The sequence below is a fragment of the Callionymus lyra genome, chromosome 3 (assembly GCF_982586985.1).
Source record: "Callionymus lyra chromosome 3, fCalLyr1.hap1.1, whole genome shotgun sequence".
Lineage (NCBI taxonomy): Eukaryota > Metazoa > Chordata > Actinopteri > Syngnathiformes > Callionymidae > Callionymus > Callionymus lyra.
Window position 1 is genome coordinate 36,623,866 of NC_141820.1, and position 20,484 is coordinate 36,644,349.

The 20,484-nt window shown below is 41.4% G+C and overlaps 1 protein-coding gene across 1 annotated transcript; it reads right to left on the minus strand.

Moving 5' to 3' along the window:
- Positions 1 to 3,965: 3,965 nt before the first annotated feature.
- Positions 3,966 to 9,701, minus strand: ifrd1 (interferon-related developmental regulator 1). Its single transcript, XM_087787769.1, has 12 exons — positions 9,486 to 9,701; positions 7,741 to 7,845; positions 7,082 to 7,163; positions 6,358 to 6,482; positions 6,121 to 6,278; positions 6,002 to 6,052; positions 5,757 to 5,935; positions 5,580 to 5,688; positions 5,380 to 5,514; positions 4,530 to 4,658; positions 4,374 to 4,469; positions 3,966 to 4,310 (listed from the first exon to the last, which is right to left on the minus strand). Exons 1-12 carry the CDS (start codon positions 9,514 to 9,516, stop codon positions 4,224 to 4,226), a joined length of 1,287 nt encoding a protein of 428 aa, XP_087643895.1. The 5' UTR covers positions 9,517 to 9,701; the 3' UTR covers positions 3,966 to 4,223.
- Between the last annotated feature and the right edge of the window lie 10,783 nt (positions 9,702 to 20,484).

Below are 20,484 nucleotides of genomic sequence, written 5' to 3' on the forward strand. Positions count from 1 at the left end.
CTTCAGTCTGTCCCACATCAGATGTGAAAAAGAATTTTATGGATGCTCTTCACGAATTTGCCTTAAAGTCTGTCTGAGTTTTTTAATAATGAGGATGAATGTGTGTGTGTGTGTGTGTGGTAGTGCGTGTGCATGTGCGTGTGTGTGTAGCCAACCCCCCACTACATGACCTTGTTTAATTCAGCACATATACTCTTCTCACACAGCCAGAGGCATCCGGCACACACAACCCACTGCTCTACCACAACCACTCGCACACATGCTCGCTGTCCTGCATGTCAACACACACACACAAATACACACACCCTTAGGCCGAGGACACATTTTGTCATTGGTGCTTATCAGTGAGTATCAGACGGAGAAAGTGTGTTCATGTCCACTGTCATGATGGTGCGCACACATATCTTACCTTCACACACACACTTGAACACACACGTACCTCTTTATTTAGGAACGATTCGTTAAAAAGCGCTCGCACTAATTACAGAGTCGTTTCCTTTTTAGAAGCAGCCAATCCAGCAGCCGGGGAGGCGAGCGGACCAATCGGGAGGCTTGCTTCGAGCCTTGGCAACAACCTCAGCAGCGAAGAAGCAGAGCCAGCGTGAGAGTCTCAGTATTCAGGTCTGGCTCGCCTCCTCTGATCCTCTGTTTACACGAAGACGTAGCTGGAGTGATTGACGGATTAATTGATGACCTGGTGAATTCGTTACGCTGACAAACCTCGAGCGCTCAGTCGAGTCCGCCGGAAAAACAGTCGTCAGATTCAATCAAGATCATTGAGGGTTGATTTAGGAGAAACATGGAGGGAAACCATCTGCACTCTTCAACATTTCACTTCTTTCTACTGACAAACCATGAGGATTTCTTGTGAAGCTGGTGTGAGGCTGTAGGCGAGAGAAGACACACTAGTGGGCGCTAGTGTCAACCTCACTTTACAGCCATTAAAACGTTTTTTTTATTCTTCTTTACTTGAGACTTGAATATAGTGATGGTCTGATGAAACTTCATGAAGCAGTGTCATTATTCTCAGAGTCCACTAGATGGCGGTCTCTGCACTATTTTTCTTTGTTTTGAATAACTGTTCTAATGAAACATTTCATCATTTTAAAACTGATAGCGCCACCTACTGACCTCTAAACAACATGACACTGCTTCATGAAGCTTCATCGGACCATCACTACTTGAATCCACAAAATATAGTTCATTATTAAATCTATCTGACAATTTTCATGATTAATCATGAGAATTTCTATAATAAATAAAAACTTGATCAAAGATTATGCATTTTATTCCCATAAATAGAAAAAAAGAAAGAATTTAATGTTAATTAATTTGCTCTTGTTTTTTTTTAGTCTTGATGTATTTTCATGTTATTTGTGTTTTTATCGAATTAATTGACTGTTCTTGTTCTTGTGTTCTTTTATGTTTAGAAATCTTTAAATTTTTCCCCAAAATTTAATATTTATTCAAATAATAATACTTTAATTTATACAATATATTTAAAAAAGAAACACCTTTGTAAATAATATTAAACAAAAAATATATATTTTATGTATTATTTCTCAATTTCATTTAATCGCCAAAAAGATAAACATTTTGGTTTTTTTTGTTCCACACAACACGAAAAAAATCATTAACAATTATACTTTTTTTCTCTCTCTTATTATTAGATGATTTTTTTAATCAGCAACTAAGTCATATAGTATACCTCTGAAGCTGTTGTTTGTTTGTATGAGTAAATCATATTGTTAAAATACTTCCCTTACTCGGAAATAATAGTTGCGGATCCTCATCCTCATCAGCTCCTGTTGGACGTGATGGTGTGTCTGATGAGAGAGTGGGGGAGGGGAGGTGGATGTTGAGTGGGAGGTGTGTGTGTGTGTGTGTGTGTACAGTAGCTGTGAGTCACTCAGCGTGGGGGCTGTAATGCATCTGAGCTCAGCACGACAAATGTTCATCGCTTGATTCTGTTTCCATATGGTGCCGGTCCAAACCACTTCTTCAGGGAGGGGAGGCATTTCTAGTGTGAAAGTTTCGTCCAATCGCTTTTTTTCCCACATCAGTGCTCACAGCCGCGTTAGTACAGAGGTGGTCATAATGTAGTAGAAGAAAATAATCTGTGCAAAACGTTTTTAGCAGCAGTGAGGCAGATGTTAGTGGAGAGAGCCCCCTTTCGGTCAGATACGGAGCTACATGTTTTCGTTCTCAGGAATAATATAACAATTATTTCGGTGAGAAAATATGAAACAACCAAATAAATCATTATGATCGGGAAAATGGCATGTTTGAAATTAAGGAAAAAACATTTTTTAAAACACATCCCTTAATCAATTGAATTATTGAAGCTTAAAGAAAACTTTTTTAATCAAATGTTTTTAAATCTGGTCTTAAAACACACTTTTATTCTCTGGCTTTTAACACAGCATGAGACTCGGAGCTGTTTTTCGTGCTTTTTACTTGTTTTATTTGATATTGTTTTATCTTTGCGTTTTAACTGTGCTCTCTTAGCAGTTTTATGTCATCGTACAGCACTTTGTATTGACTGTTGTTTTTAAAGTTCTTTATAAATAAAATGGATTGATTTAAATGTGCACCTAGTTCACCTTTAATTGCTTTCTTGACCCGAATTAACAATTTAAACTTCTATCAAAGCATATACTCAAAGAAAAAAATCAGAGTGGGTAGAAAATTAGAAAAAAAAATAGTAATTAAAGTAAGTAAGTAATTAAATATCATGTAATTAAATGAGGACGAGTGTGAGGACTGAATGCGAACATCTGAATGTTGATGAGATAACTGACAGTGTGTTGCATTACTATTGTATTTTAGTCGCCACTGACTCACTGCCGTTGACGTGCAGCCACAGACAATAGAGAGCAGACAGACACATCAATGGAAAACCTTCCAACGACTCATCCTGTGTTCAAGTTGACAGAAGACGCGCTGTCAAGAAAACACAATGACGGGTTACCATGGAGATGGATGAAGTCGTCAATCATCCTCACAAATATCAGCGAAAATGACGTCGAGGACCGCTGAGGCTCGTGTCTGTCGTCGACGACTGAGGGGGAGGACGTTTGTGTGCGAGGTGTTGAGAAATATGATGTGAAGGTGAAACAGCTGCTGAGGGAGGAATCACATTAACCTGGTGAGGGATGAAGAACAGCTGTGTGCGTGTGCGAGAAATCCTTTGTCGGACTGGAGGTCATTTTTCAGGAGTAATGAGGAGAGGAAGCGAATCATGAACATTAGAATTTTATATAAATCTTAATTGGAAAAAAAACAAAACAAGATGGGACAGAGGTTCGAGTCTGACAGTTATTTGGTTTCGATATTTTCTCTTAAGCAGCAACATCTGGACCTCCAGGCGGTCTTGCCGAGATCTCAACCTATTAAGTAATAATTAAATGATCACTTTGATTGAGAAGGTCTAGATACCTTCATGAAGGTTTGGGGAACATGTTTGACAATCCGTTACAGTTCTTTACACAAACGAAGGGAAACTTTAGAACCTGCGTTAAAAACGGAACATGACTGAAAGCAGAAAAAAAAAAAAAAAAAAAAGTTTTTATAGTCGAGTTAGAGAAGACCTACTCTTCTACTGTAGGTTTCCATGATCAAGCCTTGGACAAAGTGTTGTTTAAGAACATCCTGAGACAAAAACAACCTTGTAAAGCACACTCCTACTCAGGCACGCACCAGTCTGAGGGTTTGCAGTAACATAATGTAGCATCTCCGAGCACAAGCAAGATCCAGTCATGACTAGTAAACTAACATTCCTGCCGTCAGTGAGTAAAAAAGAAAGGAAGTTTTCTCTGGGAGGACTCAGTCATCCAGGAGAGACTAGAGTCACTGCTACTGAGAGAAGACAGTCTGGGTTTCTGTGCTATGCTTTTGTCAAACATTCAAAAATTATTGTTTACATTTTTACATTCAGATGTCCAACAACAGACTGAGACGGTCAATTTAACTTTTCATGGTTTATTCAGGCAACGCCACCGGTCAGTTCATCATGACACCACTTTGTCAAAACCCTTTAGTGGGAGGAAAACAGAGTTCATCGAAACACAAGGTGAATTGGAGGGAGTTGACCACAACACCATCATATTTACAAAGTTAAACACAAAAACATTAAATTAACCTCATCACGTTAGATGTTGAGGAGTCGACTGGACGGGAATGGCGGAGGGTGGAATGATAAATATTAACGTAGATAAAAGGGTCTAGAACTCGCCCACATCTACCCGTTTGTCTCGAAACTTGCTGCGAGCTTTGGTCCGAGCCTTGAAGGCGGCAGAGTTGTGGAGATGCTGTTGGGAGAACCAGGAATTTTAGGGAAACATTCTATAAACCAGAGTGCAGGAGCCACATACCCTTTCAAAGCGTGGGATCTTCATGGCCTTAATGGTGGCGGAGTCCACCAGGACGGGGGGGCCGAGCTCGAACACGTCTCTGATGAAGTCATTAGCCTGGGAGAAGAGATGAAGGTTGGTCTACACATGTATCAAGGACGGGATCAGGTTACATACCTGCAGGTGGTAGTTCATCCCTGCGCCCACAAACTCCCTGAAGGCATCATAGGTCCTCTTCCTCTGCCAGGTGTCGATGGCCATGCGCTCTGTTCCAAACCGAATGTTCTCACACTGGAAGTCTCCTTCCTGGAAGCACAAATCACAATTGTGAGCCATCTTAAACCAAGGTCGTCAGGTGATTAAACAGTGGTTTCATCATCAACTGTCTCAAGACTTTGTGCCCGGATATGATTAATTGACTTTGGCCCTCCCTACACTCCACTTTTCTTCCACTGGACTTCCAATCATAAACCATAGCATACCTAGTAGTGCACACCATTCTTGAACATCAAAGTGTTCCCCCTCCCAATTCGATTTTACATCCACATTTACATTTTTAAATGTTTTTTTTGTGGCAAGTAGATAGAAAGTGTCTCTGATGCAGGGGCCATTTTAGTTTTTAATAATTTGGTCATCTCTGTATGATGCCACCATAGTATTATTGAAACCCATTCATTATTCTCATTGGTCAGATAGAAAGTACAAACATTCATCATTATAATCATTAGCTGGAAGTGTTGATCTCTGCATGAAATTAATATAGTCCACTAGTTTGGACTGTTTTGCCACCGTATAGGCAGATAAATGTACTGGCACTGATGTATAAACTCTAGGTGGGTAAAGTAACCCACCCAAATCGGCTGCCACAATTAGTATTTTTATCTTCCAATGTGTAACTTTCTCAAACTCCCTCAGCTGTTGGTAACATTGTTCAAGTGGTTTTCTGATCAAGATTGCTACTTTAACCTTTTACTGTAGTCTCCTTTTTAACATGACACTGTACAGTACAAATAGAGTGATCTCTGACCTCTACAGCTCTCAGGACATCACGGAATACAGAGCGCTGCTTCTTCTTGTCCGTCTTCGCTCTGTGCTTGTTGCAGTCTGTAGCAAGGGCGGTGAGCTTGTCGCACAGTTGTTCCCAGTCCCCGTATTCAAACTCCTGCACAACAACATCGTCAATATTGACACTTAGAACCAGAGGACAGTTATGGCAGACAAACGTACAGAATCCAGGTCACGGGCGAGTTCAAAGAGCAGAGCGATAGTTTCCCCTGCTGCGATCCTCATGTTGACGTCGTCACTGTCCAACAAACTCGGCAGTTTTGGAAGATGTCTTGAACAAAAAAGGAGATTTCATGGTCATTTTCTTTCCCGACTTCGTGAAATCAAGCCTGCTCTTACTTGTGAAAGATGTCCCGCAGCTGGCTGGCGCTGCAGATGGTCAGCAGCAGAGCCCAGGACAGCAGAGCGTTGGTGTGGAGCTGGCTAGTCGGGGCACTGATGGTGGGACAGGAACCGTCCCCTCGAACGTACGAGCGTGTGAACAGACTCTCGAAACACTCCATGGTGCTGTACACATCCTGCAAATGATAAACTCATCACTTCCTGTCCTTCATGAAACAAGGGGAATGTGGACCAGAACTCACCAAGATGTCATCTTCTGCCACCAGCGTGCACAGACCAAGGCTTGTCGCCACCTGGAGGCCAACAGCAGTGTTAGCATGGCTTAAAAGGTCACCGTCAGAGAGGCAAGAACAAGACTTACCGCCTGGCGAGCCTGGATGTTAGCAGAACCGTCTGCCAGGATGTTCTTGAAAACTGGCTTAAGGGTCTTCAACACCTCCTCACTCTCGATGCCTGAGCCCAGCTGGATGCAGAGCAGACAGGCCAGAGACGCTGCAGCACGCTGCTCATCACCTTTACCTGACCAGCAGAGGGCGACAAGTTACCAAGACTGCAATCTATGAGATATAAACAGACAACTAGCTCCAGATTGGTATACCTTTCTTCAGGCAGCGTTCAATGCTGTCTGTGATCGTCATCCTTCTTTCAGAGATAAACTCGTACAGGATTCGTGTCGCCATTGCGGTCTTCAGTCCATCCAGCGCCCCCTGTCTGGTCTTTGCGCTGAGGATAAACATTTTTATTATTAAGGCAAGTAGAAAACAGGTTGCATTGCAAGTTGGTAGTTTACCAGCCAAGTATTTTTAATAATTCTGACCAGCAGGTCAGTTTATCGTTTGGCCTTTATAGCAGCAAACCTTGGCAATTAGTAAGACTTTTAAAGTCATGTGTTCAGGTTAATCGTTAGCTGTAACGAACATCGTTTTACAGGAAGTTATCATTTAGCTCTTCCTCCTTTTAACTGAATGGCTGTTGGCTCCTAACGGGATTATTTAGTTCACATATTATATCCACAGAAATACAACCAAATCACAGTTTAGTGTCCCTTTGTTATCATCACTAAGGTAACTCAATCTGAACAAATCAGGTTCTGGAATAACTTGAGCAGCTGCTTTTTGCTCTTAATTTGAGGAAAAAATAAATGATAAATAAAAAAATAAAATAAATAAGTTTCAATCTTGATAATAAAATGTTCAAACAAAGGTTAAGAACATGTTTCCATCTTCAATTAAGGCAATCAGAAATGCATTTATTAGAAGCACATTTTCTAGTGTTTGGTCAGCAAGGTGACCGTGATCTGGAATGATAGAGGGTTGTTGTACCTCTTGTCCACTGTGCTGTCAATGAAACCCTTCAGTTTGAACTGGAAGTCTTCCAAAGCTGCATCCTCGTTTACATCGCCACCTGGTGGTAAAAAAAAAAGATAACTAAACATTAGAGCTTATTCTCATCATGATTACAAGGTAATGATTCTATTCAATGCCACATAAAAGAAAAAAAATTAAGTTTTTGTCAAACTAGTGTTGCTTCTTAGGTTAATGCAACAATGTAAATATTTGACTAATGCACCAAACAAAATTCTTAGAGTGCCTGGGCGTTTTTTTTGCCCTCAAAGCACAACAAAGGTGTTAACCTGCGTCAATGACTGCGAGTCCATTGTTGTAGACATCTTAATGGCATTTCAAGTGGCAGTCCTTAGTCAGCTTTTTGTATCCTATTGTATTGGCATCGTTGACATCATTTACATGGTTTTGGGTATGCAAAAACAAACATGGAAGTCAAAACTTTGATAAAGTGTGCCAACTTGTTTCTACATGTTGTATAATTTACTAAAATATTGGACTTTTATATTATGATAGTGGAGTAAACATTTAGAAGCTAGCACAATAATTACACAAGGTTGTTAGCAGTGTGAATAAGGAATAGAAGCTCAGTCTCAATGGAAGTCATCGTTTGCTGACCACAGGTAGACCAAACTCACCTTCGTCCACCACACTGGCGAGATCACTGAAGCTGCTGCAGTGGCTCAGAGTCTCCACTGAGGCGTCCTCGTCGCTGAAAGGCTGCACACCTCCGTGCTGCCCCCCTGGAGAAAAATGGCAGATCGTCAATACAAGCACACGTGAGGCTCGGCAGGTGTGTTATGTCACTGCAGGTAGAGATTATCTAATCGTCAGCATGTTCTGATTAAGTGCCACAGTTCATCTGAACTTTTGAGGCCCCAGCGCTGTCAGCTGAGTAAACAAGTTCAAGGTGGACAAACGCGGATATGAGATAAGAACCACCGTCATCCCAACAGAGATGCAATACAAAAAATAAGGTTCCTAAAATGCGATTATACACCTCCTCTGTTTGTAAACTAAAATTAAAACATGAATATTTGTATTTATTTTTCCAGGAAATTATGTTGAATAGAATACTACATTTAAAAAACATAATAAAAAAAATATTTCCAGTCTGCAGCCAAAAGCCCAAATGGAAATGGCATCAAGGACCAAAATCTGATTTGTCTCCTCCTCCACGTTTTTGTTTTACACTTAAGCCATTTTGAAGTTTAATCAACGACAGTCCTGTGAAGGAAAGAGGAGGCCACCAAATAAACTTCTTCGCTTTCCTCCTCTTCTCGCCACATGTCCTTCAGGGTTTGACTCATGAACGTTATCTCTAAACTGCTCCACATGATATAAATAATTTTCCAAATGAGATCTCCAGAGGGATTAATAAAGTTTATCTATCTAATCATTTGTGATCTTGTTATTTTTAGTCACTTTCAACAAAAAAACTAAGTATCTCTGAACAATATACTATTTTCCCTCCACTCTTGTTAAAGGTGTAAGGTCACAGTATTTTTATTAAAATATTTTAATCAAAACTAAACTCGAAGAGATCAAAAACTATTGTTTGACATTCACAACAATCTGCCCAAACCAGTCAAACAAAGACTTTCCTTTATCAATGAAGCTTTTACTTATGCAACAATAGAAGTAGCATTAGGACAAATCTATTGGTCAAGTAAAAGTGTTTAATAGGCAAATAGAAACGCGTGGACACGTATAATAAATCGTGAAGAATGTTTCCGTCATGACCAGAAGAGACATGTGGTCTAGACAGCTGCTGGTGTGTTGACGTGGACTCCAGCTGATCCAAGGCCCGCCTCTGTTTAGGTTCATCGAGTCCAAAACACGACAATAAAACACCACAATAACGCTATTTATAAAAAAGATTCTAGATTAAACTTCGATTTGAACAGCACTACACACCACGTTTGTTATAATACAGTTAGCATCCCTATGCATTTTCACTTAAGTTGATTTAAATCTAATATGGTCAGAATCTCACTCAAACAACTTGAGATCTTGACAACATTAACCATGTGTAACACAAAAGTAACAAACCAGCGACGTGCGCTTGTTTATCTTATGTTGCTAAAGCTAGCAAAGTAACAGATAACGTTTGAACCTGAAATTTCTCTCATCTCACTCACTTCACTACTAGCATATATGTACAAAAAAGCTCCATTGACTCCAAAAAGAGGAAACGAATCATCATTCTTTGCGTTTAGTACTTTAAATCGATGTTTCTTTGTGCTTTGTTTTGACGCAACCCAGCAGTTAGCATTTGTAGTCTTTCTAGTCAATCCGATCCGTTGAACGCACAGCGTAACAACACGAGAGAACTACAAGTCCCATCAGGGAAGGGGAGCTAGGCCAAGGCGCTGCGACTTACCGCGGCTGTTCTTCTTCTTGGCCCTCGGCATGTTTCCGTGCAGAGAAGTATAAAAATGTCACCGAAAATCAGCCAATACACGACCAACCTTTATTGTATTGTCTCGTAAAACGAAAACACTCTCGAGGCACGGCGGAGAGAGAGGACTGGGAAGCGATCTGGGCGATAAACTGTTGACCGAGACGACACATCTTCCCTCATGAAACAGGGCTGTGGTTCTCATCCTGGAGCCCGCGCTATTTATACCGGCGCCTGGTCACGCGGGATTTTCCCGGCATCGCTGCCCAATGAGATGACGGGAACAGATATCGCGTGCGTCTGAGCGTGAGGCAAATGGGAAACGTGTGAGTTGTTGCTATAAACAAATAATACTCGTGTGAAATGTAGATCTCTCCCTTATTTAAAACGCTACATTCAAGCTGAAGTTTTGTACGTTATAACAGTCACGAGAGTAAAACAAGAACAATAATCAGAATAGTCTTTGGTTACATAACATCACATGCATGTCACTGGCTGAGGTGTTTCAACGTGCTATTGTAGTATCGTCTTTCTACAACTACATATTTACTGGAGCGCGTTTTATTTTTGTGTCGTTTATACTTAATGTGCCTCAGAGTTTAGTTAAGACTGCTCCTATCTTTTTCATACATTACATTCTATTAGTAATACCAACCTGTAAAAGTGACAACAAAACAACATATGTAACATCTTCTAGAATAGAATATGTTACAAATAAGTTTTAAGATGTGTAAAACCCGAATCAAGACGAACATTTATTCGAATTAATCGCCTTTTTTTTTAGCAATGCAATAAGCAGATCCAACTCAAGATGGCGACATAATGCTTAAATTCACCTCGTGGTTCCTTTTGTTCATAGCTCATTGCCATTAGATAAGATCAGCCAATTAACACGATAAAATATACTGTTATATACTAATATAAACCAATTTAGATTATATGGTAATTGTATTAGTTCCGGTCACTCCGGTTTCCTCCCACAGTCCAAAAACATACAGAGTTGATTGAGAACTTTGGGGAAATTGTCCGTCTTTGTGTGTTCTGCGACAGACTGGCGTCCTGTCCAGGGTGTCCCCTGCCTCTCGCCCTATGACACTGGGATAGGCTCCAGTCTCCCCGCGACCCCGACCCCGGGCTATAGCGGTAGACAATGAATGAATAAATGAATGTATTAGTTCCCTAATAAGAATTATTTTAGGAAATAAGGGTTCCAGTCACACCAAAGCAGTGCACAGAAGAACAAACTGCAAAGAAGAAGGTATTATATTTTAATGTGTCCCTTTACTATGTATGCTTGGTATGCAGCCGGAAAACCACATCTACACGAAGAGTGAAATTGTATTTATCAATCAAGAAATATTTTACAGGCCAAAAAATGTATGGCACTGACGTGGAAGAGGACTTCTGGACCCAGTATTGGTTTCTGGATGCAAGGACTGTCACACATGTTTCCATATGAAAAGACACAAATACATTCAAGGACAAAGAAAAGTTTTTGGAAAGAATTTGGGACCCTTTTTGGAATATCCCACAAAGACAGACTTTTCACATCTATTGGAGGTAAGTAAGTAAGTAAGTAAGCAAGTAATATTTATTTATATTGCGCTTTTCCAGACCAGGGTCACAAAGCGCTTTAACAATCAAAACAATACTAAAAAAAAACCTTTACTTATGACTTACTGAATTAAGGACAACAAAATGTATGAATCTTTGTACTCTGTTATTGTTGTTTTCGGTTTCGTTTGTCAGATGGAAATTCCTGTCTGAATGTTTATTAACGATCTTAAACGTCTCAATAAAACAGTGAAAAGGGAAAATGTACATTAATTTATCAGGAAAAATGATAAACATAAACTTAGGTCATCTACTCAACACCTAAATGCAAAGTTCTACAATGTAATAGCAATGAAGGATTCGTTGAGTCTGTTGGTTTTACACCTTGTGAGGAGCAGCCACTCACCTGGCTTCTCTGTTCATCGATGACAGTGTGCAGGGGATGGCTGACATCATCCATGATGGACAGTAGTTGGTTCAAAGAGCTCTTCTCTGCAACTGTCACCAGAAACTTCCTGCCAACCACAGAGACAGCTAGCCTCATAAACCTGTCCTACCTGTTAGAGTCCCTCTTAGACACATTCCCACCCCAGCACACCACAGCATAGAACACTGGCCGACAGAGACCGCTGCAGAGGAGGTTCCAGAAGATGATAAATGATCACATGCTCGTCAGAAAGTACATTTTACTCTGAACCGTCAATCCAAATGTTCAGCTGCACATACACTCTGTACAAAGTAACTCATTTAAGTTCCTAACCTCGCTGTCCCTGATGCATCCTACCATGTCATTAGAGAACTTCTGGATGTGGCTCTGATTGGACCTGGACCTGAAGTCTGATGTGTGGATGAAGAAGAGGGGCCAGAACACTCAGTCAATCAAATCGAGAAACTGAGAGATTAACCTGCTTTTGTTTCATTAACCAGTGACTGAAGTTACACCTGACTGATCTATTTGGATGCTCCCAGGTCATGTCCAGGTGTGACACTTGGCTGTCCGATTGTTTTCTTAGCTTCTTCTTCTGAGGATTATTAAAAGGCGTGCCCATCAATTTGTTGCGCGATCGGACAGAAAATCTGCACAGAGGGCTTTTTACACCTCAGATACAAGCTTATCTGAGTTCAGAGGAAAATCCATTAAGCCCCTGGAGCGCACCCACACTCCTCGACACACACTCCTGCCGAAACACACACTCTTGCCCAGAGCTGATAAGGAACATTATTGTCGCCGAGGCTTCCGATTCACTGGATTAAAAACACATCAAGTGGCTCTGATGTTGCATGTCCTTGTGTCCAGAGGCAGATACTGAAATGTCATTGTCGAGGATTTCCTCGCAGCTCTGGTTCAACTCTGGTTGGTACATCTCATATTTACAACCGGCCTCTCTCTCAGTATGGTTTGAGTTTAATCCTGTAGTAGACTCATTTCCTAGTCGACTGTCTATACTGTGAGCTCAGAGTGTTTTTCTGTCTGTGTAGCATGTTAGCCATTTAGCTTCTGCTATCTTAAAATATAGAATAGGATATTCTTTCCCAACAATTCCTCTTGTCAAGGTGTCATGACAAGATGGACATTACAGACGAGCAGTATACAGGTTATTCGATATTTTGTCTATTTGGACAAAGATCAGGACGACAACAACTGAGCTCCAGTCCTACATTAAAATGAACATATATTTTTTCCTATAACTAAATAGAACAGAGTTAGTTAGTCAAGTTAGCTAAGTTAAAAAAAATAATTTAAATGTATTTTTAAATACAATAAGATGGAAATCTTGACTTCTTTGTTTCAGTATAACTAAGTTATCAAGCAGCACAGGGGCTGGTGGACGATAGACGTAAGTGTGGCATTAGTAAGTAATTAAATTTAAGTTCTGAATCAGCGGATCTGTTGTGTGGAGTCCCTCAAGGTTCTGTTTAGGGTCCTTTTACTATTTTTGCTGTACTTGATTCCCCTCGGTAAAATCATTCAGAGATTTCCTGATGTGTCGTACCATATTTTTGCTTATGACATCCAGCTCTACTGCTCTTTTGATCCAACTGAGCCCCAGAGGCTGAACAGCTTAGTCAATTGTTTGCTAGAAATCAAACAATGGCTGAGTGAAAACACTTTTCAGCTAAATGTGGACGAAACTGAAACTCTGGTTATTGCACCTGATGATAAGATTCCAGGGTTGAGTCACTACTCGGGTACTTAGGTCAGTCTGTCAAACTGAGCCTGAGAAACCTGGGTGTTGTATTTGATAAAGACATGCATCTAGTTCAACACTGCAGAAAACTGACCAGAAACTGTTTCCTTCAACTGAGTAAAATCTCACAACAAATTATGTCACAACACGATATGGAGCTTGTAAACCATGCATCTGTGTCTTCTTGTTTGGAACTCACATTTGTCTGATCCTTAAAACTCTTCACTGGCTTCCAGTTTCTTTCAGGATCAACTTTAAAATTCTGGTTCTTACTTTCAGATCTATTCATGGTCAGACTCCTCCTTACATCACTGATCTGATCCAGACGTACACCCCAGCTCGGGGTCTGAGGTCTGGTGATCAGAATCTACTGATGGTTCCTCGCACACGGTTCAGGACCAAAGGAGAGAAATCCTTCCAGGCTGTTGCTCCTTAGCTTTGGAACGATCTTCTTCTCTCTCTGTGTTTGATGGATCTACTGACTCCTTCAAGAAACATCTTAAGACATTTTTATTCGTGCAGGCTTTTCACTGATTTTCTGGGACTCCTGTTTCTCTTATGTGTCTTGGCTTTTAAATTATATATTTTAAGTGTATATTGTTTTGATTGTTAAAGCACTTTGTGAACCTGGTCTAGAAATGCGCTTTACAAATAATCTTTACTTACTTACTAAAAAAGAAAGTAATTTTCATTTGTAAATAGCCTTTCACAGACCAGGGTAGGAGAACGGATGCCTGAGTCAGGACTTAAGAGGGAAGTCTTCAACCACAGAAGCATCTGTCACTCGATCACAAGTCTTCAGTTGCTCCACAAATGCAGACATCTTTTCCAATTCCTTCCGTCGTCTGAAAAACAGTTTCTGTTCTCTATCTGAACTTCTGCTTCCCGCCGACACATTTAGCTCCAGTGATGTGTGCAGCGATGACGTGCAACTCACTGTGTCACCCACAGAAGACTCAAAGTCTCCTCTTGAAGGATGATAGAAACTGTTTACCCACACTGTACTGCACGGACAGGAAGTGATGTCAACTCACTTTCGCATTTTATATCAGACTCAGTATGGATCTCTTCAGTGAACTAGTGTGGGTGTGAGTCTAAACCATACACTTTTCCGCTCATCAGCCGGTTAATCCCTCAGAGGAGATGAGATGCTTCACCTCGTCTCTGAGCTCTGCAGGAGGTGGCTCGACCCTCTGATGGAGTCATCACAGAGGTTCTCATGGAGTCCCCCCGCTGAGCCCAAATCTTACCCACGAGCCAGAAGATATCAATCAACTAAACACACTGTTCAGTGATCCTCCTGTGTAAATGCACGTGACTGTAAAAGTAGGGAGTTTAACCTCCCATCCATCTTCTGCTCATCCTAAGTCAGACTGCTGGGGCAGCAACCGGAGCAAAGAGGTCCAGACTTTCCTATCTTCTGGAAGAACACACAAGTGTTTCCAGTTCAAACAGGAGATATACGTGTCCTGTATACTGTTTATCTTAGCTGCTATAGGCTGAGAATGCTGGAGGAGTTTTAGACACCGAGCTCTGTATATCCTTCTTTTCTGCATTACATTCATCACCTGTGCAGTTTAAACCCACATAGGGCTCCACCTCCAGAGCTGCTGCTGATCCAGGATCTTCACCACGTCATCAGATCCCGATTTCTCTCCAGCACCTCCATGGACCCTCCTACACTCCTTTTTTTCTCACTATATCCTCCCTCACTCCTCTCCTTATCGATCTGTCTACCCCACCATCCTTCCTCCCAGCCGGTCACAGTAGGAGGCCGCTAACAATGAGTCTGGTTCCGCTCGAGGTTTCTGCCTTCTAAAAGGAAGTTTTTCCTCGCCATAGCTCAGTGCACAGTGTTTCGCTCATTGTTGAATTGCTGGGATCTGTTTTTCCTTAATCAACTATAGTCTTACTTCAACTGTAAAGTGTCTTGAAATCACTTTGTTATGATAAGACACTTTAAATAAAATTGAATTGAATTGAATTGAATCAACTCTGAAAAAAGGCAACCATAAGGAATTTGAAAAAAATTGCCACCTCAACTGACTTCTCTCCATTGAGAGGAGCATTGGTTCTTATGGGAGTCTCTTATCTCTAACAGAGAGTCTACCAGCCAGCAGAAGATTCAGAAATGATGGTGAACTTCAAATGATGATAAACTCTCCAGGTGTGTGTGTGCTGAAAACCCATTATCTCCCAAAGAAAAACTCTGACATCAGACTTTTTTCCATGAAGATAAAATCCACGATTCTTCATGTGGTCAGAGCAGCATTGACAGTCCTCCAGGTCGCACGCTCTCACCGGGGCCACGTTAGCTGGGCCCTGCTCCTCCCTCTGTACCCTCGGGCGAGTAAAAGCTGCTTTTTGATGAGGATGGTTACCAGCTCACATGTATGTGCTCTCCCTGAAACATCACGTATGAACCTTTGATCCCACTGCATGCATGATTCATGGTGAGAGAAGAATCAAAAGATCTCCAGGGAGACGAGGCATCTCTTTGCGGTTGTGTGCACACCTAGCTAGCTGGGGGAGGAGGGACCCATGAATGTCATATGTTCAAGATAGTATAAAAGCTACACCACACAAAACATGTTTGACTCCAACTCTGACATTTACATACATATTTAGATTCAGAATCTCGTCATTTCTCATCAAGGACTTTATATTAACGGCTTTTTCAAACACCTGTTACCTATTTATGTTTAATATTTACATTTATTTTTATATTTCATTAAATCTGTGAAACATTTTTTTCATACATTCATTTTCATTATTTCAAATATGTGTGATTTGTTATTTATTTAAGTTAAATGTACGCATTAGGACTTACACACGACAACTCTCTAACCTTTTTGGAAAATTTTTAAAAGCATGTTTAAAGTAAAGTTTAAATAAGCTATAGAAATGTGGGTCATTATGTAAGCATTTGCACCTTTGCAAAAGTGTTTGTTTTAGGTTTCTTTTATTCTTAACGTTGTGACTTCGCCCTCAAAAAAAGTAGTAATACAAAACAATCAATGTTTTGTTTTCCTCCTTTTAGGATCAATAATGTCAACGCTATTGTAAATTTAGATATTATGACCTTCGAAATGAGAAAAGAAAGAACTTTTTGGAAAAATAAATACATTATGTAATCTGAACACAACAACATAAGAAGAACTACACAATTGTTTACTCTGTAGGTAGGTTTGTTTTAAATCCTTCTCCTTATGTTATCTAATATTCAGACTTTATGGAGATATGGAATGTATGTTTTTCAGTGACGTGTAGCAATTCACATGTATTATTTATGAACATTTATTCAGAGAAAAACCTTTACATTGTATTTGACTGTGTTTTATAGATGTGACATTTCAATACTGGCCTTAAGTTGTACACAAAATATATAGTATATGTTGAGTTTGGTGAAGAAGAGGGCATGAACATGAATGGAGCTCAAGAAAATTGAAGTCATGCCTCATAATCCGCTGAGTCATGGTCAGGGAGATGACAGCAGCTCTGCTTCATGAATGTTAAACAGACTGTAGGTGGCGCCGTGTTGGCTCCTCACACCTTCACCCACTCAGCAGAAAAAGAGCGCCTAAGTGAGGACAGACCAGCCGGTGCCTGGTGACAATGATTCCAAACCAACGCTGAGAGAGATGTCAAGTGTTTGGATTGTTTTCTTCTGTATAGTAAATGTAATTACTTTGGTTACGACAATGAGTGACATCTACAAGCGAGCGCCAGTGTTGCATCCGTGAACGTGAGTGTTGCAGGTAGACAGGTAAGTAGGTCGGTGGCGGAGAAGACACACTTTCAAGACGCGTTGACACCGTCCATGGTAGCCATCTGTCCGTGTGTGTGTGGTGGTGGGTGTCGGGGGTCCAGGTGGTTCTTCACTGCGATACTTCACCCACGCTGAGAAGCAGAGAGTGGGAGACACGCAGATCAGCGAGTCACAAAAACAAACTCAATCTGGAAGACAACAGCCGGAGAACACGCTGCTCCTGCTTCCACATCACGTCCAGATCAATCCAGCACAGAGGGGGGCGGCAAATCAGATGTGGGAGTCTTGAAACATCTCTTCAAAACTGTCTTCTCCTTCAAAATAAATGTGTGACTTTTCAGATATATTGATTCCCACTTGAACCTCCTGACACCTGGTTTCTTTTTCCACACTTCTAACGCTTCTAACAGCTGCTTCAAAGTCGCACTCTAAGAAGTCTGACTAAAAATATCTTTCAAAGGTTCCTACAGTGATATGCCTAAGGTTATTGTGGGAAGACGCTTGCTAACAACGACTGCCGACACAAATTTTGCTTACTCATCCTTGTACAATAAGTGGTGGCGGTGGGCATGTCACAGCTGTACCCCAACCTTGGGACCCCAAACCAAAGCAGGCCCAGGTCAGTTGATTCATATGCTGTTTGGTGATGGAAATGCTATTATAATGGCCTTATTGTAATGCTATTTATTTAGTACTTGGTTTATCACTTTCTGTTTCTCCTTCTGTCTCCCTGTGAACTTCACAAAGGGCACATGGCTAGAACTGATCAAGCAATCCTCTGCAATATTTCCATCACCTGCTTTCACTGTGCCCAATAAGTTGGGCAGTGATTCCAAGTTCTTATATCCTTTCCTGTTTATTCCCAGAGTTGGTGGACATTTACATTTTTGGACATTGTGTGGAGATATTGTACTCTTGTTGATTGTGTATTTGGACTTTATTGTTTTATTAAACTGTATCTTTATTGTTAATCCTCCTTTGTCTGCTTGAGACTAAAATATCAACCCCCGAAGAGAAGCTCCAGTGTATGGACAACCAGACAATTCCAGCACCTGCAAAGAGTGTTGCCTCCTCCTCCACGCTGGATGTGTCACACCTTAGAAAACTGTTAAACTTACATCATGTTTCAGACTTGTTGTTTCAAAGGTTTTTCATTCTGAAGCACCCACCACTGGAGAGGTCAGAGTTCAACTTTGATGACCCTGAAGCATCTCTTGGTTGGATTGTAGGAGCAGCTATAGAAGAACCGCTGGAGGCTGAGCAGATGAAAGTAGCCACATCAGAGGTGCTGGAGAAGCTCCTGAAACCTGAGCCCAGGTCAGATCTACTTGTCTTTGCTCACTCACATGGATCTGAAAGCGATTTTCTTTCAAAGGTGAAGCAGCGGGAGACAAGGATGAGGATAATTGGACCTAAGTGTTCTGATGACTCAGGGATCTTCTGACAGTAGACATCAAGGAGGGAGTTGCGGGGCAGCAAAGGGGTCCCACAGAGAACAGTTATACTGTACGTGGCAGAATGGATTTCTGTGCTGGATATTGTTCTTGTTGCTTCGCGGCTCAGGTTTGTGATTCAAACTTGAATCTGTGTGATCTGTGTTTACCTCCAGTTTGAGCACAAAGACAGAAGCTTGTCAGGTCAAGTGGCCACCGCTGGACAACAAATACGACTTTAACTTCTTCAGGTGAGAAACAGAGTTGTGACAGTGAGGAGGTGATTTCAGCAGGAGAAGCACAGACAGGTGGATTGGAAATCCAATAGACAGATGAAGGGATGGAGGCTTGGGCGAGTAGAGGGATGATCAACCATTAATGATGTATATCAATAGATGATCAGAATATTAAAATAGATGGTTTCATAGATAGAGTCCAGGTCCTATCCTTAGTCCAGGCCCTGTCTTCAGTGCAGGTCCTTCCCTTATCCCAGTTAAGTTCCTTAGTCTAGGTCCTATCCTTATCCCAGTTATAATCCTTAGTCCAGGTCCTTTCCTTAGTCCAGGCCCTGTCATCAGTCCAGGACCTATCCTTATCCCAGTTAAGATCCTTAGTCCAGGCCCTATCTAAAGTCCAGGTCCTATCCTTATCCCAGTTATGATCCTTAGTCCAGGTCCTATCTATAGTTCAGTTATTATGTTTAGGTCAGGTCCTTTATCTTGCCCAGGTCCTATCTTCAATCTAGGTACTATCCTTATTCCAGGTCCTATCTCTAGTCCGGGTTCTTTCTTTAGTCCAGGTTTTATCTTCAGTTCAGGACCTATCTTCTGTCCAGGTGCTATCATCAATCCATGTCCTTCCTTCAATCCAGGTCCAATATTTGGTCCATTTATTATCTTTTGTCCAGGTCCTATCCTTAATCCAGGTCCTATCTTAAATCCAAGTCCTATCCTTAGTCCAGTCTTTAGCTTCAGTCCAGGTCCTACCCTTAATCCAGGTCCTATCTTAAATCCAAGTCCTATCCTTAGTCCAGTCTTTATCTTCAGTCCAGGTCCTACCCTTAATCCAGGTCCTATCTTAAATCCAAGTCCTATCCTTAGTCCAGTCTTTATCTTCAGTCCAGGTCCTATCCTTAATCTAGGTCCTATCTTCAATCCAAATCCGATCCTTAGTCCAGTCTTTATCTTCAGTCCAGATCCTATCCTTAGCCCAGGTTCTTTTTTTGATCCAGGTTTTATCTTCAGTCCAGGTTCTTTATTTAGTCCAGATTTTATCTTCAGTCCAGTCTTCAGTTCATGCTATCTTCAGTTCAGGTACAAGTGAGTGGGTTATGTCTAGAGCTCCTCCCTTCTGAACGTCTGTTCCTCACCGGAGATCTCCTCTCCAGGGTGCTGCTGCTCAGCAGGAACCTTCCTCACCTTCTCATAGTCTAAATATAGAGGTGAGTAGTCTAGTGGGCCGAGCAAGAACCCACTCTCTGACGAGGGAGTTAAAGCACCAGCTGGGCCACTGACTAACATCAGTTGGTTCACTGTGTAGCAACCAGAAGCAATAATGTCTCTGCAGCCGTAAGTTATGGGTCCAATTCCCAGTGAGGGAAACAGTTAGACTGATGATGATATAGGTTACCATCTCAATGTTTTCAAGCTCAGCTAGACTGGTCACATGACTGTGCTCTTCATTTCTGTTTGTTTACCGTCATCATGGTGTTGTGACAGCAGATGTAGAACATTCAAGCTCTGCTTCTGGAACACTCACACGTCGTCCTCGCCGGGACAGATCTGCAGCTCCTCTCTCACTCTGGCTGATGATTTATTCATTTGAAGAGCAGAACATTCCGCCGCACCCCAACCCTGCTCACACACAACCCCCACCCTGCACTCACACACAGACCTGTGAGCGCCTAATGTCAAGGTGTGTGTGTGTGTGTGTGTGTTTGTGTGCGTGACTTACCTGAGTGGCTTCACATGAGTGATGAAACACACAGACACCTCAGTTCAAAAGGACCACGACACACCAATCACAGCATCCGTGAT

Excerpts from the sequence above, each read along its gene's own strand:
- ifrd1 (XM_087787769.1), bottom strand. The coding sequence starts at position 9,516 with ATGCCGAGGGCCAAGAAGAAGAACAGCCGCG. Across the intron at positions 6,279-6,357 it reads TGAACGCTGCCTGAAGAAAG|GTAAAGGTGATGAGCAGCGT; the intron begins GTATACCAATCT and ends TCTGCTGGTCAG. Across the intron at positions 5,689-5,756 it reads CTGCGGGACATCTTTCACAA|ACATCTTCCAAAACTGCCGA; the intron begins GTAAGAGCAGGC and ends TTTTTGTTCAAG.